This window comes from Trematomus bernacchii, unplaced genomic scaffold, assembly GCF_902827165.1.
Source record: "Trematomus bernacchii unplaced genomic scaffold, fTreBer1.1, whole genome shotgun sequence".
Taxonomy (NCBI): Eukaryota; Metazoa; Chordata; class Actinopteri; order Perciformes; family Nototheniidae; genus Trematomus; species Trematomus bernacchii.
Genome location: NW_022987869.1, coordinates 4,486,942 through 4,500,864, shown reverse-complemented (window position 1 = coordinate 4,500,864; position 13,923 = coordinate 4,486,942). Strand labels below are relative to the sequence as shown.

The window sequence follows — 13,923 nt, the reverse complement described above, 5'->3', positions numbered from 1 at the left end:
CCTACAATATGCCTCACTGCCCTGGGACAGAGTGGAGTGTAAACTGCTCTAAAAAAGGGTTCATGTGAGATGCTTAAACATGGGTACAAAATCAAGAGTTCTAATGGAAAAATCACTGATAAAGTACTTCAATATTAGGCAGTTTGAATGTGTAAATTATTCATGGGTACATCTGATAATGCTCGCTTTAATTCTTGAACATACGGAAGAAAATTAGGGCCACATGTGAAAAAAATGTTGAATTCTTAGTTCTGAGAAAGGTCCGAATTCTGTCTTTAATCTCAGCACTTAAAATAATAAATTAAGATCTCAAAAATGTTGTCAACGTGGCACTCATCCTCTTTCGTATGAACATTCCTAATTTCCTGTCGGATAATGTAATGTTTCAGGAGTGGATAGGAAGTTTGGTCCCCGTTTGAAATATAAAGTGTTTTAGCCACTACCATTGATTCCACTAATTCTACACTGCAGTGATTTTAGTGTCTCTTTTGGAACCTTTCTGTCCCTGGCTGCGGCTTCTTACAGGCACTACCTTTGTGTTTACAGTTAACTGCACTTTCAAAGTAACAGTGAAAGCCCTAATACTGGTCAGGCAGTGTAAACAGGGGGGGGGGGGGGGGGGGGGGCTCTCTGAGGCTGTAGGGCACAGGACAAACCACTGGATGGCTCCTGTCTGTCTCCTTGTGGCCCCCCTGCTATCCCCGTGCAGCAGCAGGTCCCCACATGTTAGTTAGTCTGTTAGTCTGTCGTCTTCACTACTTCCTACGTTGTGGTGTTGTTGCAAACCTGCTACAGGTGAGTGAGCTTGGGTGCTTCCTGGATTCTGCCCTGAGTCGAGGTGTGGTGCGCCGACAGCTCGGTGTACGTCTGGTGGGGGGGCGGGTCGCAGGGGCCCGGGGGGCCCCCTCCACCCACATGGTGCCCGTTGGCGCCCGACATGGGCCCCGCACCATTGTAGTCCATGTTTTGGTGGTGGGGTGGCGTGGGGCCGAGGTGGTTTAGCCCGTACATGGAGGGCCCCGAGCCAGGCATGGGTTCCACATAGCTGCCCCCCCCCACGTACACTGGACTGGCCTGCATGTTGTTGGGAGTTCCGTAGCCAGCGTTACTGGCCATGCCGTGGTGAGGGTGGGGGTCGCCGTAGTCCGGGTCTGGGGAGCCGTACTTATGCTGGGGGGGGCAGCCCTTCATGGGGACGTTGGAGTAGGCAGTGGACATGGAGTAGGACACTCCCTGGTGGGGTTTGCCGAAGGATGGCGGAGATGGGACGTCGTAGCCCGCCCCACCCCCTCCCATAGGGTGCATGGAGTTGAGGAAGCTGGCGGAGGACTGCATGGTCAGGGGGGGGGAGCCAGCCGGTGAGGGCCCTCCAGAACTGGAGCTGAGGCCCTTGGACTTCTGGTCCTTCTTGTATTTCATGCGTCGGTTCTGGAACCAGATCTTGATCTGCCGCTCGGACAGATTCAGCAGGTTGGCCATCTCCACGCGGCGCGGCCGGCACAGGTACCGGTTGAAGTGGAACTCCTTCTCCAGCTCCACCAGCTGAGCGCTGGTGTAGGCCGTACGGGCCCGCTTAGACGAGGCTGAAGACCCGCTGGTGGGACTCTTCTCCCCACTGCTGCCACTCTCTGCTCCTCCTGATACTGAGGAGAGAAGAACAAGGGTCAAACAGAGAAAGGGCAAGTCAATATAGAATGGCATAATGATATTGATAAGATACAAGCAAAAACAAAAACAAGGGAGCACCAAAGACCTTGGAGATGAAGCAAATGGAAATGGGAGAAATGTGCAAAAGAGGAGTGGAAATGTGCAAAAAGCAGGATATAGTAAGAAACAGGTAAAGGGAAGATGAAAAGAGCCTGAAGGAAGAGAGAATAAAGCCACTCAGGCTGCATGCTGGAGGAAATTGAAAGCATTCAGCTTCTTAATAAAGCAGAGGGGGGTCCAGGCTCTGGCAGAATTATCCCCTGATATTAGTTGTCAACACTTCATAACAGTGGCAGTTATTAAGAGACGGAGGGCCCGGTGCTGGCCGAGGGCAGCTAAATTGCATCTTGGCAGGAAAGACAAACCCCCCACAGCACCAGCAGCTGCAGCTGAACACTGTGAGCTGATGTAGACCTGCACTCACTTCATCAGCAGCTACAGTCACGCTTCTCACCACATGTATGTGATACTTATACTAACTACTAATACAGCTGACAAATATTGAGATTTGCTCATACACTTCAACTGTTACCACTAAATACATGTACATTTGTTTTCAAAATGCCAATGTATACATTCTTTTCAGAAGGAAACGATGTTGTTATTAAGGCCATTGAGTCCATTAACATCAAAGTAATCCGCTGCTATAATGACTTTGTGTGTTAAGAGGAATACAACTAGATTATATTTGGCTATCCGTCACAATCTATGGTTGTCCTAAAATCTTTTCATTATTTCCGCAAAGAAATTATTCAAAAGAAATGTTTGCAAGGTGCTTCAAATAATTTGGCAGCAAGTCAGAAAATGGTACACCTTACAACAGACGGGTTGTCCTGACGATTGTTAAGCCCCTTTCACACATGTCCTTTTACTCTAACAATAAGAAAAGATAGAAAAATAATGTTGGCTTAAATAATTAACAAAAAAAGTTTAGATCTTAAAAGTTTGCAAGAAGCCTGTATACAAAATGGAAAGGTTCAACTGCTGAGCTCTTGGAAGGAGCAACATTAGTACAAATAGGAACAAGCGTCACTGTTTGATCAGTCAGGTTGTGAAGAAGCTGCCTGTTGAACCAGATTATCTACGCTCTGTTGCTAGTTAGTAAGGTTCACGTTATGCAACAGTCCTGCCTGAAGGGTGTGGTGTTCAGTTTGTGTTGAAATCTGAGAGCTGTTGATTCAACTGCTCGGCTATTTCAGAGGCTGCAGTTTGGTGCTGTGAGGGGTGCTTCTAATATTATCTCCAACCCCAAATATATCAATAAGGGTAGAGTAAATAAAACGCCTTGAAGTATAATCAAATAAAACACAAACTACATCCTCCAACCCCTTAATATAATAACTTCCATGAAATTAATTGTAGCTATTGCATACCTAACAAACAGGCAAATATTGTTTATTTGGTGTGCAGCGGTAACTGGTACACTAGATGGTTAGGGTTAGGAAAGCCTATTGGTAAAAGGGTAGGAAGCACATAGAAAGAACATAATGATGAACATTGGAAGTGCAGCGTATAGATAGTGGAAGCGCAATATTAGCATGTTAAGCGCATACGAAGTAAAATGGCATGTTGAATAGTAAGTGCATCGGAAGCACAAGTTAAGCGAATGCTAAGGGCATAGGAAGTGTATGTGAGGGAGCTAATATGAAGCAAAAGTTCTGCACACAGGAAATGGTCTGATAAACAACCAGGATGGCCGAGTGGTTAAGGCGTTGGACTTAAGATCCAATGGGCATATGCCCTCGTGGGTTCAAACCCCACTCCTGGTAAATATTTAAAACATTTGCAGCCAACAATTAAAGGGCCTCTGGCATCCATCTCATAAAAAGGTCCCAAATTGAGATCAATGAAATATATCTAATCTTATCACAGTAATGTTGTGCAAGGGCAGCGAATACGAAGCACATATTAAGAGCATAAGCGGCTCAAAGGCAGAATCAGGGTTGTGTATCGAAGAACAAATCCATTCTAGCATAAACCATGTTTCAGAGTTGTCTAGCATGGTGTGATAAGATTTGCAATGTTTATTTTACCAATGGCCATGAGCATACATTTCAAAAACCGTAATTCATTTGAACCCAGCAAATCTGAAGTGTGTCGATACGACTCCTACGAAGGATTTGTTTGCTGATGAAGCAAATAGCCGCTATTGTAGCCTAAATCAGCATCAGACATACTTTTGTAGCTCTTGGCTGGGTTTTCTCCATCTTTCTGTTTCATCTATAGTAAAGAGTAGTGCTGAATGTCTCTTAGAGTATGCCCAACAGTAACTCTGTTATGATTACGTTGCTATGCATGCTTGCGCTGTGTTCGTACTAATAGGATGATGCAGTAGAGTTCAAAGCAGCACTGAGATCCTATCTCTCTATAAATCAGTTGACTAGTGTTTATTTCTATGGAGGTAACCATCACTTCATCTGTCTCATGCCCCTTTCACACCAACGCGGTTCCCGCTCTAGCTCCTCTTGCGCTCTTCTGGTTCGGAACCGGTTTTTCTTTTCAGCCCCCGTTTTGTTCACACCGCTCAGAGCCCGACTGGTGCTGCCGCTGCTGCGTCATGACGTCACCGTTTACGTAGCTGATTTTCTCCCCAACGACGTCGGGTCGATCATCGTGTTGCTTTTAATCATACGAAGCCAGATTAAATTAAATAACTACTTCTCATCCCTTATACTTTTCTCCAGAGTGCCGTGGTTCATTGTTTATTAATGTGTTTCAGCTGCATTTACCGACCGCTGCAGTGCTGCCCGCTGTTTGGCATCACAACGCTGTTATGAAAGTTTCTCTGGTATAAAATGGGTGATGTTAGCATAGCAACTGAAGCTAAACTGACTATCTTGACTACTTGTTGCTATCCTATTGTGGCATAAGCCGTTTTCTACAGGCACATTTTACCGGCATATTTTTCATTATGAATCTACTTGTGATAGTCGGACATGACAACCTGTGCAGCCCATGTATTGATTCCATCCGATAGCTGCTATAATAACAAACAAAACGTCTGCCTGCTCTCCACAATGATCAATAACAGCGAACGGATGGTCAAAGTAAGGTACAAATAAACAGAATCACACGAAGCCTGGTTAGTGTTGCCTGACTTTATAAAGTGTGTTTTTTTTACAAGTGTGTGTGGCGTTCTAGTCACTTTGCTCAGCGCTACTGCTTGTTACAACTTTTATTTGCTGTACTCGCCATAAACTGTTATTGCTCAGGTTGATCCCGCCCCTGCCCCTTCCCCCGACGTAAGCGTGACGTATGCGGTTCTTGCTTCTAGACCGACAATTTGTTGGTGCTTAGAGCCGGCTCCGCTGCGGTGTGAACAGGAAAAACCGGTGCTTATCAGGCTCTAGCTCCGAACCGGCCCTGGAACCGTGTTGGTGTGAAAGGGGCATCACAGAGCGGGGACATTCTCAAAACGATTGTATCAAATTCTCGTTAATAAACAGCCTAATCTCTTTCCAACTCTCCTCCCAGTCATCTGAAAGCTTTCTTAATACTCATATTCATTATGGCACAACATATTCTTTTCTCATTGATAACTACCAATTCTAATAACGGATCTGTCTGCCTCAATGACTGTTTTCTTTTCCTGTTATCAGATATTCATATTTATCATGCTGTATTTCTCCCCATTGCTAATATCTTTAATTTCAAACGTGCAAACGTCATTCTTCCTCTCTCTGAAAAAAGTCTATTCATCTGTTATCGTACATGACATTTAAATTCACTCTGTTAATATCTGTGGATTACCAAGAAGGTGCCAAAAGGAGATGAAGAGGAGAGGGCAATCAGAAGGCAAGTGATAACCAGAGGGTGTAAGAAAGGAGGCAGAAGAGGTGATGATGGTAAATGATGAAGGAAGATGCACTGATCAGTTGTCATTGATTGTGTCTTTATCCAGTTCTACTATTTTAGGTCCTTCTACGCAAGATTTGACTACACAACATATACATTCAAATAAACTAACCGTCCTCTTCCTAAAAAATGAAATATGAATGAATATATAGTGTATATTTACTGTATTCTCTTGCTGATCACTTGTATACTCACACCTCTTTTGCAGGAATATTTTTCAGACTGCCATGCCTCTGACCTTTGGCCTATTTTACTGCTCACAATATTCCGGGGTTTTGACAGGTACTTTATTGATGTTTGAGTCATCAAGACTTATATAACAAAGTGTGTAGCAGAATTTTAATTTTAGGTTCAAGCTTTTCAGCTTCCATGTTATCACACTTTCTCAAGGAGATGAAAACATCTTTATAGTGAATCCAGCTCACCAGTCACTTTTGTTCACCTTAAAGCCGTATTAGATGCTGAGGATGACCTTGGATCAGAGCAGACGCACTCCCCAGCTACTGATAACCAACATGACCAGTTGCCTGTGGAAACCTGTTTTGCTATAACAGTCTGAGAAACCTTTTTAAATCCTTGGGGATCTGTGGCTTGAAAGAGGATGTTGATAAGAGAGGTGAGGAAAGAGGGATGTGGTGATTGGAAGGCGAAGGCAGGATAATAGGAAAGAGGCGCTAATGAGGAAGGAAAATGAAATAGAAGGAGGACATAAGGAACCGAGGAAGGGAGAGATGAGGAGAGAGAGTTTGGTGTAGGGGGGATTAGTATTCTGCATGTGGTTTCTGTGAGGCTATGGGGGGAAATCAAAGCAAAGACAGACAGAGAGACAGAGACAGGTGCGGTCTCACACACCGTTGCCAGAGTTGTTGCTGGGCGAACAGTTTTTCTGCTTGGTCGCCTGTCGACACTCTTTCATCCAGGGAAAGATCTGCTTGGACATGGTCGGGTTGGGGGGCAGCGAAGAGGAGGAGGAAGACGTGGAGGATGACGTGGAGGAAGAGGAATTAGACGACTTATTGGGGCCTGATTTAGTGAGCGAGGAGGCCCCGGCACTGCCCCCTGGCTGCTGAGCCCCAGTATTACTGCTGCTGGGGTTGGGGGGCAATGGGGGGGACACCTGGGGGCCGGGGAGGTGCTCAGGTGGCAAACTGGGCCGCATGCAGCTGCCATTCAGCTCCTTGGTCTTGGCTAGCTGCTGCTGGTGGCCGCTGTTGCTGCCCAGTGACTGTAAAGAGCAGGCAGAGCGCTGGTACGAATCCACGTCCAGATGGGGGGCTGACTGGAAGGCCGGCTGGTGGTGGGACACTGGGACCGGTGCATCGTAGCCCCCAAAGCCGTTGCCGGCTGCCGCTGCCCCCTGCACCTGGTAGGACGAGTAGCCACCGAAAAGTGCAGAGGAGTTGTCGTAGTATGTTGTCTTCTGCATTTCTGAGAGAAGTGGCGTCTTGTGCTCCGGTCCTTGTTGAGAGCCACTGCCGGAAGACCATTTGGTACCGGGGGTCACGTGACGGTGTCTCTCCAACGGTCTCCTGCAATCTGACCTGAAAGGTTAAGGAGAGGCAGAATGAAGAAATGAGAGAGATAAATCCATCTTCCGCCATGAAAGGCACCATGACATGAATAGAAACCACTGCTTTTCTTTCCTCACCCCCCCTCTACCCTCCCCCTCCCCTCTGAGCCCAGTGCACAGCCTGCAGATGCTCTGATGGAGGAGGCACACACGCACACACATTAACAAAGACACATACACACACACACACACACATGATTTAACACACACACACACAATCATTTATTCACAGTGATGCACACATTACATGTTATTATTATTTGTTGTATTATTTAAATGTGGTATTATCATTACTATTATTATTATTAATACCATTGTTATTATTATTATTTCGTTTTTGTTTATGTATTTTTTCAAATGATGCAGCTTTATTATTATTATTACTGCTATTATTGATATTATAATCCTAATTGTAATATTATTATAATTATTACAAGTAGCAATTACAAGTAACATATTTGCCCATGTTATGATATTATGAATCCCGGTTAATAGTTAAGTATAAGTATACTTATACATTATTATTGTTATTATTATCTATCACTAATTATTTTTCGGTTCCATCATTTAATCCAAGAATAACGACAGTGCTTCACCTTTCAATTTAAAAATAAAAATGGAATAACACCGTGTTCACTACTTAACATAACTATAAGTAGCCTAATCAATGTGTATTATTCGATCATTTAATATCAGTGAGAAGTATGTTTTTATAATAAAGCAATACCCCACCGTGTCTGTTGTTATTCAGGCTGAACGTGACATTTCGTTGTGTAATGGCGGCAGTTTATGTGGCCTGTATATATTTCCTTTGTGACTGATGTAGGTAGCCTATTTCTGTCAACCTCTGCCTTCCACACATGATTTACTGTTTTCTGTTTTCTGCTCGGCTGTTACCTCACTCACAGAGTCTCCGGAAACACAATAACAACATACTCCTGCATCATGTTTGAGTAGAAATAACGCATAGTATTGCACGTGATTTATAATAATAAAGGCTACATCAAATGCCTTATTGAGATGTAAACGAATAAAGGATTTCGGACTGTTTAAAGGCAAAGGAAGGTTGAATCGGGGTCAATAATTCCTAGACTCTTCCAAGAATAAAAAAATAAACACTTGGACTTGGGTACAAAACAGGCCAACAATGGACAGATAGGACAGAAAGACAGAGAGCCAGGAAGAAGCTTCACGAGTCAGTGATTCATTAGTGTCGAGTGCTCTATCACGGCCCCGAGAAAAAGAGAAGTAGAAAAAACCAGCCGTGAGCCCCCATAGGGTCCCTATCTGCCTCACCGCCGGGGTGGGCCTGTGGCCGGGTGTCAGGCAGAGAGAGCACCTGGCATTCATTTAGAAGAAGAAGAAGTAGAAGAAGAAGTAGAAGAAGAAGAAGAAGAAGAAGAAGCGGCTCTGCTCTGCCATCTGACACTCACTGAGCCGCTGTGTGCTAGCTACAGCTAACAGGCGAATGTGTTCAGCTAATTACAGATAAAACAGATATTAAGCTAGTAGCCACCAAACTACAGTGAAGTGTCCAGCTGAAGTGTGTAAGAAAATAACGTGACACCATTACGTTGAAAATAAATAGGCCTACGTTAAAAAATAACTTTAAAAGTTGTCTACTTGTAGCAAATGGCTCGTGCTATTTTTGATGTTTTTTTAAACAGCAGAGCACGAGGCCTAGGCTATATGAAATATTTCATAAATAACATTTAATGTAACATTTACAAGGCTGACCCAATTAATTAACATTAAAATGTAATTAATTGTAAGGTTAACATATGTTTCGTTTGCTAATCAAACAGATGCCGTTTTTGATTTATTTTAATGCGAAAAATAGAAATCCGGATTATTTAAGGTGCAAATGTTTTCCTATTGTGATGGAATTGTGCAAACTAGCCTTTGCAAATATGTTCGTTCGTTTAAAAAAATGCAGATTAGCCCACTATTCTTCTTTTTGGTGATTAGACAGTCCAGCCCTACTCTAGCTCTCAGCACGTCACACATGTCAGCCATTTATCTTTCTGGGAGACAAGCTGGAATCCTAATTATTTACTCTGAGGAATAGTCCCAAGGAGGGAGAGAGGGAGGCCGTGGCACTGAGTGTAGGAGGAATATGTTATTAAATCATATCGCTGCTTTGCCATTAAACGGGACACGTAATGTCTGTGGCCCTTGCTTGTAGCTTACAATCACCAACTTTACTAGACGCCTCCCCGAATAATCCACTTACACTGACAGAGAAACAGCCACCCAAACAAAAACAACAGAGAGAGAGAGGAGGGAGAGATGGAGAGGGAGGGAGAGGTCAGCCTGTGGTGTCCAGTGTCTGTGTTTTATCCTGGGATATAAAATTACAAATGGCGCCTGCCATGAGAAGCTCAAAGAGAGAATGCATTAACTTGGACAATCCACGTATTCCTTATCCCATTAACAGACACAGAGAGAGGGAGGAGGGGGGAGAGAGAGAGGCCAGAAACAATAAAAGATTGGCCACATCAGAGCTATTGTTGCTACAAACAGTGAATATGAATACAAATACAGCATCACAAAGTGTGGAATAAAATATCTAAAATAGTATAATAATAAAAAAGGAGGGCCGTGGGAGAGAAATAGGTAGCCTATAAATACCAGGCACAAGTAGTCCATCCAAAACAGCAACTATGATGTAAATAAATAGCTCTAAGTGAGGAGCAGGCGAGAAATGAGAGGCACAGAAAGAAAAAGGACAGAGTTGGAAGGCCGATAGAAGAGGGGGGGCTGCTTGCGGCAGCTTAAAGCATTGTGAACTCTTCTTGAACCGGGATTGAAGTCATACGGGCCATAAATCACTGAGCCAGCCACTCAAAGTGCACAGCGAACTAACTCCGTGTTTCTGCTTTGTTGGCCTGCTGCCTGCCGGTGAGGCTGCTTACCTTTTCTAGCCCCGGCGGTCCCGGTCCAGTCCGGCTCGGACCCAGCAACACCGCATTACAGATTAGTCCTCACGCACGTTAATCAATAACAAATAATAAAATACTGAATTAATAACAAGTCCGCTTGTTCCCTTTCGTTTTCTCCTCTTCTTCTTCTCTTCTTCTCTCCGCTGCTGCTGTATCGACACTAGCGCGAGCACCACAACACCTCCTGGAGCTGACAGCGGCGGCGGACCAAGCTCGCGCCGGAGACCGTGTGGCATGAACGGCTGTCGGATAAGAGAGAGCGACGGTACCCAGAAGTGAATGATGAGGGGGGGGCGAATTAAAAGACGGGGCTCGGTGTAGCTAATAGGGCTACAGGCAGGCAAGCTAGCGCACGAGCTGCTCAGGCTTACCGGGAGCCTGCCTGCTGCCAGCTCGCGCCCCCGCCCCCCACCGTCCTCCACCCTCCCGCCCCAGCACCAGCGCTGCCTGCACCGCTGCTGGCTGTTAACAATGGCCTCAAATGTCTCGCTTTTTTTAGCTCTCACACAGCCTGTGAGCAGCAGCCCCACCACAACATGTCAACCCATTGCATGTTTGGGTTGTGCGCGAGCTCCTTTATTATTTTCCGTCTTCCCGCCTCAGCGTCTTCTTCTCTGTCGTCGGTGTGTAGCCTGCTCTCGCCTCGGTCTCTGGAAGCCGTTATTCCACACCACACTGGCAGTCTGCAGCCGGCCTAGGAGTAGGCTAATGGTGGTGCTAGTTTCCCAGTAGGTGTTCTCATCATGTTGTTGACAATCAGCCCGGGTAACGCTCACGGGGGTAACGGAGGAAATAACGGGGCTTGACTCGCGGACGCGTTGATTCCCCCATCAAACATCTGAGCGTCACTCTCACATTATGCTAATATAGGCTACCAGGCTGCAGCCAGGCATAAAGCATGGAGCTTCTTTTCACGGCAACACTAATTGATAGCCTTTCAAATCCTAATTGTTCCATAACCAGTCAACAAACTGGGTCTATATCAGCCATAGTTGTATTTCCAATCAGGAGCTGGCAGGACTTCTTGCTGAGGAGGTCGTGGTTTGGGTTGTTTAAACTCAGCTATACCATGTCATTAAAATTGATAGATAGGTCTATACAAAGTTCAATCTTACCAACTATGCCTCTTAACATTAAGAAAACAAAATAGGCCAATAATAAATACACATTCTTACAAGTAGCCTAGCTAAACCTCAGAATATAATTAAGATCAAGTTGTTTTTTTTGCCAAACTAAAGTGGTTAAAGCTGACAGCTGATGCCTTTACTGTCTATTTCTCACATGGATGGCATTGTGAAGGCTTGCATCAAAATATGGTAATGAATTCTATTTAGCGAATGGCTAACAGTAAATTTGACTTTCACTGGAAATGTAAATATACTTTTCACTGTAATCATATTCATTTAAAGAGCCAGATACATAAGTTAAGTGAGTGCAGACATATAGATGATATGTTTACTGTTATTTTAGGAGGTAGGCCAATCACTTATGAGTCACTGTTTGTGGCAATTTGGCAAATTAATTTGATATCATGTGGAGGCATGTTTACAGGCAGTGGGAGAAGATCTTTTTTCCACTTTGCCAGGAAATTAGACTTTTTTAATGACCATTTTATTTACAGAGCCCCTCCTGCAGCTCATTCCGTGCCACCGCCCCCCCGCAATATGTCAACACCTTGTCTCCCCCTGCTGCTGCATAGTCACAAAATATGGTAAATAAACAAGAAAAGGAGGTCACAGTGAGCGAGACAGACATTAAGGTACAGAAAGTAACAATGTAACATTTCCATTAAAGAGTAAAACGAATATGCATGACTTAAAGTGCACTTCAAGGTCTTTATAAAGGGAAATACGAGGAAGACAGGGGCAAGGTGCAACAAGATTAGCAGAAAAATGTGACTTAAAAAGGAAGCAAAAGTGATCATAAAACCCAGAGGGAAAGAGAAAAGCCTATAAATGAAACTATAAATGTTCCCTACTATATTTTCATAGCACACACACACACACACACACTTCCACTCCCTCTATTTTTATTATTCAGGACGCTACCCCTGTCGTTTATGGTAAGATTTATGAGTTTTCTCGCACCCAGCAGCGGTGTGTGTGTGTGTGTGTGTGTGTGTGTGTGTGTGTGTGTGTGTGTGTGTGTGTGTGTGTGTGTGTGTGTGTGTGTGTGTGTGTGTGTGTGTGTGTGTGTGTGTGTGTGTGTGTGTAAACAGCCAACTTTAAAACAGATAGCACTGGCTGTGGGCTGCTGAAAGAGGATGAGCTCGGTGTAGGAGGAAGGTGGGATCCTGAAATGTGTCTGTCTGCAAGTTTCCCTTCAAACCATCTTGTGTGAGGACTAAAGGATCTGCTAACTGCTGCTGAACAACTCCATTACTCATTAACCAAACCACTAATCAGCTATTTTATTGTCTCTGTATTTTTTTTCTCCTCCTACTGAGCAACAGTGTGTGAAGAGACGTGGTGAAATCAGCAGAGAGGATTACATGTTGACTTGTAAAATCACGCCGGAGCTTCTGCTTTATTTTCCTTGGAAGGCATGATACACGGCTCCGTGTTTCGGATTGAGTCACGGGTATTGGGTTTCACAACTGAAACTCTCTGGAATGGAAATCCTCTTTCCATTTTTTTTCTTTTTCCCCCAGGACATCAGGCATTTAGGCCACGGAAGATGACACAAAGGAATTTCCTCATACGGGACTTTTATTTTTTTTTAAAAGCCTATTTTACGCACTGTGCGGAAACGTGTTGCTTTAAATGTCAATGGTTAAAGCATGTTATGTTCGTGAGGCAGACAAATTAACATTACAGATAGGCTAAAGACTTTTTTTTTTTTTTTAAACAAACAAAAAAAGTGCTTTCTCAGGCTTACCTTGAACATACTCCTGGGTCCTATATTTTATTTTATTTTAATTTAGCATTACCATTGTGTCAATAGGATTGTCTATTTCAATTGTGTTTTTTTCCTTCATTTATTAGTAGGCCTATTTTATAACTTTTTACTGTCATTCATGTTTGTTGATCTATACAAAAACAACAGAAAACACGAGACAAATGTGTTGTGGGGATATTGGGCTATATAAATAAAATTCGATTTGATTTACAATATTTCATACTTCTGATGGTTGAATCAGTATTTGTGAGGTTTGTGTGCTCTGAAAGAAAATCACTTTTCTTTAACTGCGACTAGGTTGATAATACCGGTGTAGTGGTGGGGGGTCATAAGCGCTGTTTTAATAACTGTCGCATCAAATGATGAAGTCATCACACACCTCTGGATCATATTACATTAGCACGTGTCATGACATGATTTTTCATCAATCAAACACATACACATGTCCCATGCATTCATCTCCCATCTCTACAAATTCAGGCTGTGAAACAAATGATATAATCGCCTATATGGGACAGAACCACCAACATGTATACACTCATTATCTGCTTTAGTTAGTTTTTCTGTAATCAGTGGATTTATAATATCTTGCATCAAAATGTAAAAGTAGAATATTAACGATAATTATGACTGAAAAATAATAATATCTAGTGTTGGACAAACATGGCACCATCATACAAAAGACTGCGCGCACAAGACCTACGGCTACGGTGCGGACAGTCTTTAAAAACCCTAAAAAATCACCGTCCCCATTTTAAGATGTGCTGTACTTTGGTCAGATTTAATAATATGCTCTTAAATAATTCTGCATAACTGATTGTGATCGAAATTCACATCCTCCAAAGTCTAATAACGGTTACTGCAGATTCACATGCCGAAAACATCTTCCTCATATTCCTTCCTATATGCTATAGCATCACCACAAAAAAAAACATTCAAAAAACAAAGTAG

At 43.6% G+C, this 13,923-nt stretch overlaps 1 protein-coding gene and 1 non-coding gene across 6 annotated transcripts in view; one reads left to right on the top strand and one right to left on the bottom strand.

Moving 5' to 3' along the window:
• Nucleotides 1–623: 623 nt before the first annotated feature.
• Nucleotides 624–13,923, bottom strand: part of hoxb3a (homeobox B3a) — a 61,459-nt gene continuing 48,159 nt past the window's right edge. For 4 of the 5 annotated variants that reach the window (XM_034113565.1, XM_034113564.1, XM_034113563.1 and 1 more), the window contains 2 exons: nt 6,415–7,103; nt 624–1,643 (listed from right to left, as the gene is read on the bottom strand). In XM_034113565.1, coding sequence (XP_033969456.1) covers nt 790–1,643; nt 6,415–6,988 — 1,428 coding nt within the window. In that variant the 5' untranslated portion in view covers nt 6,989–7,103 and the 3' untranslated portion in view covers nt 624–789. Of the gene's footprint in view, nt 1,644–6,414; nt 7,104–10,047; nt 10,492–13,923 lie in introns of those variants that run through there. The other variant, XM_034113566.1, reaches the window with a different exon arrangement.
• trnal-uaa lies at nt 3,394–3,476 on the top strand. Its single transcript has one exon. It is a non-coding gene; the product is annotated as a tRNA-Leu (tRNA).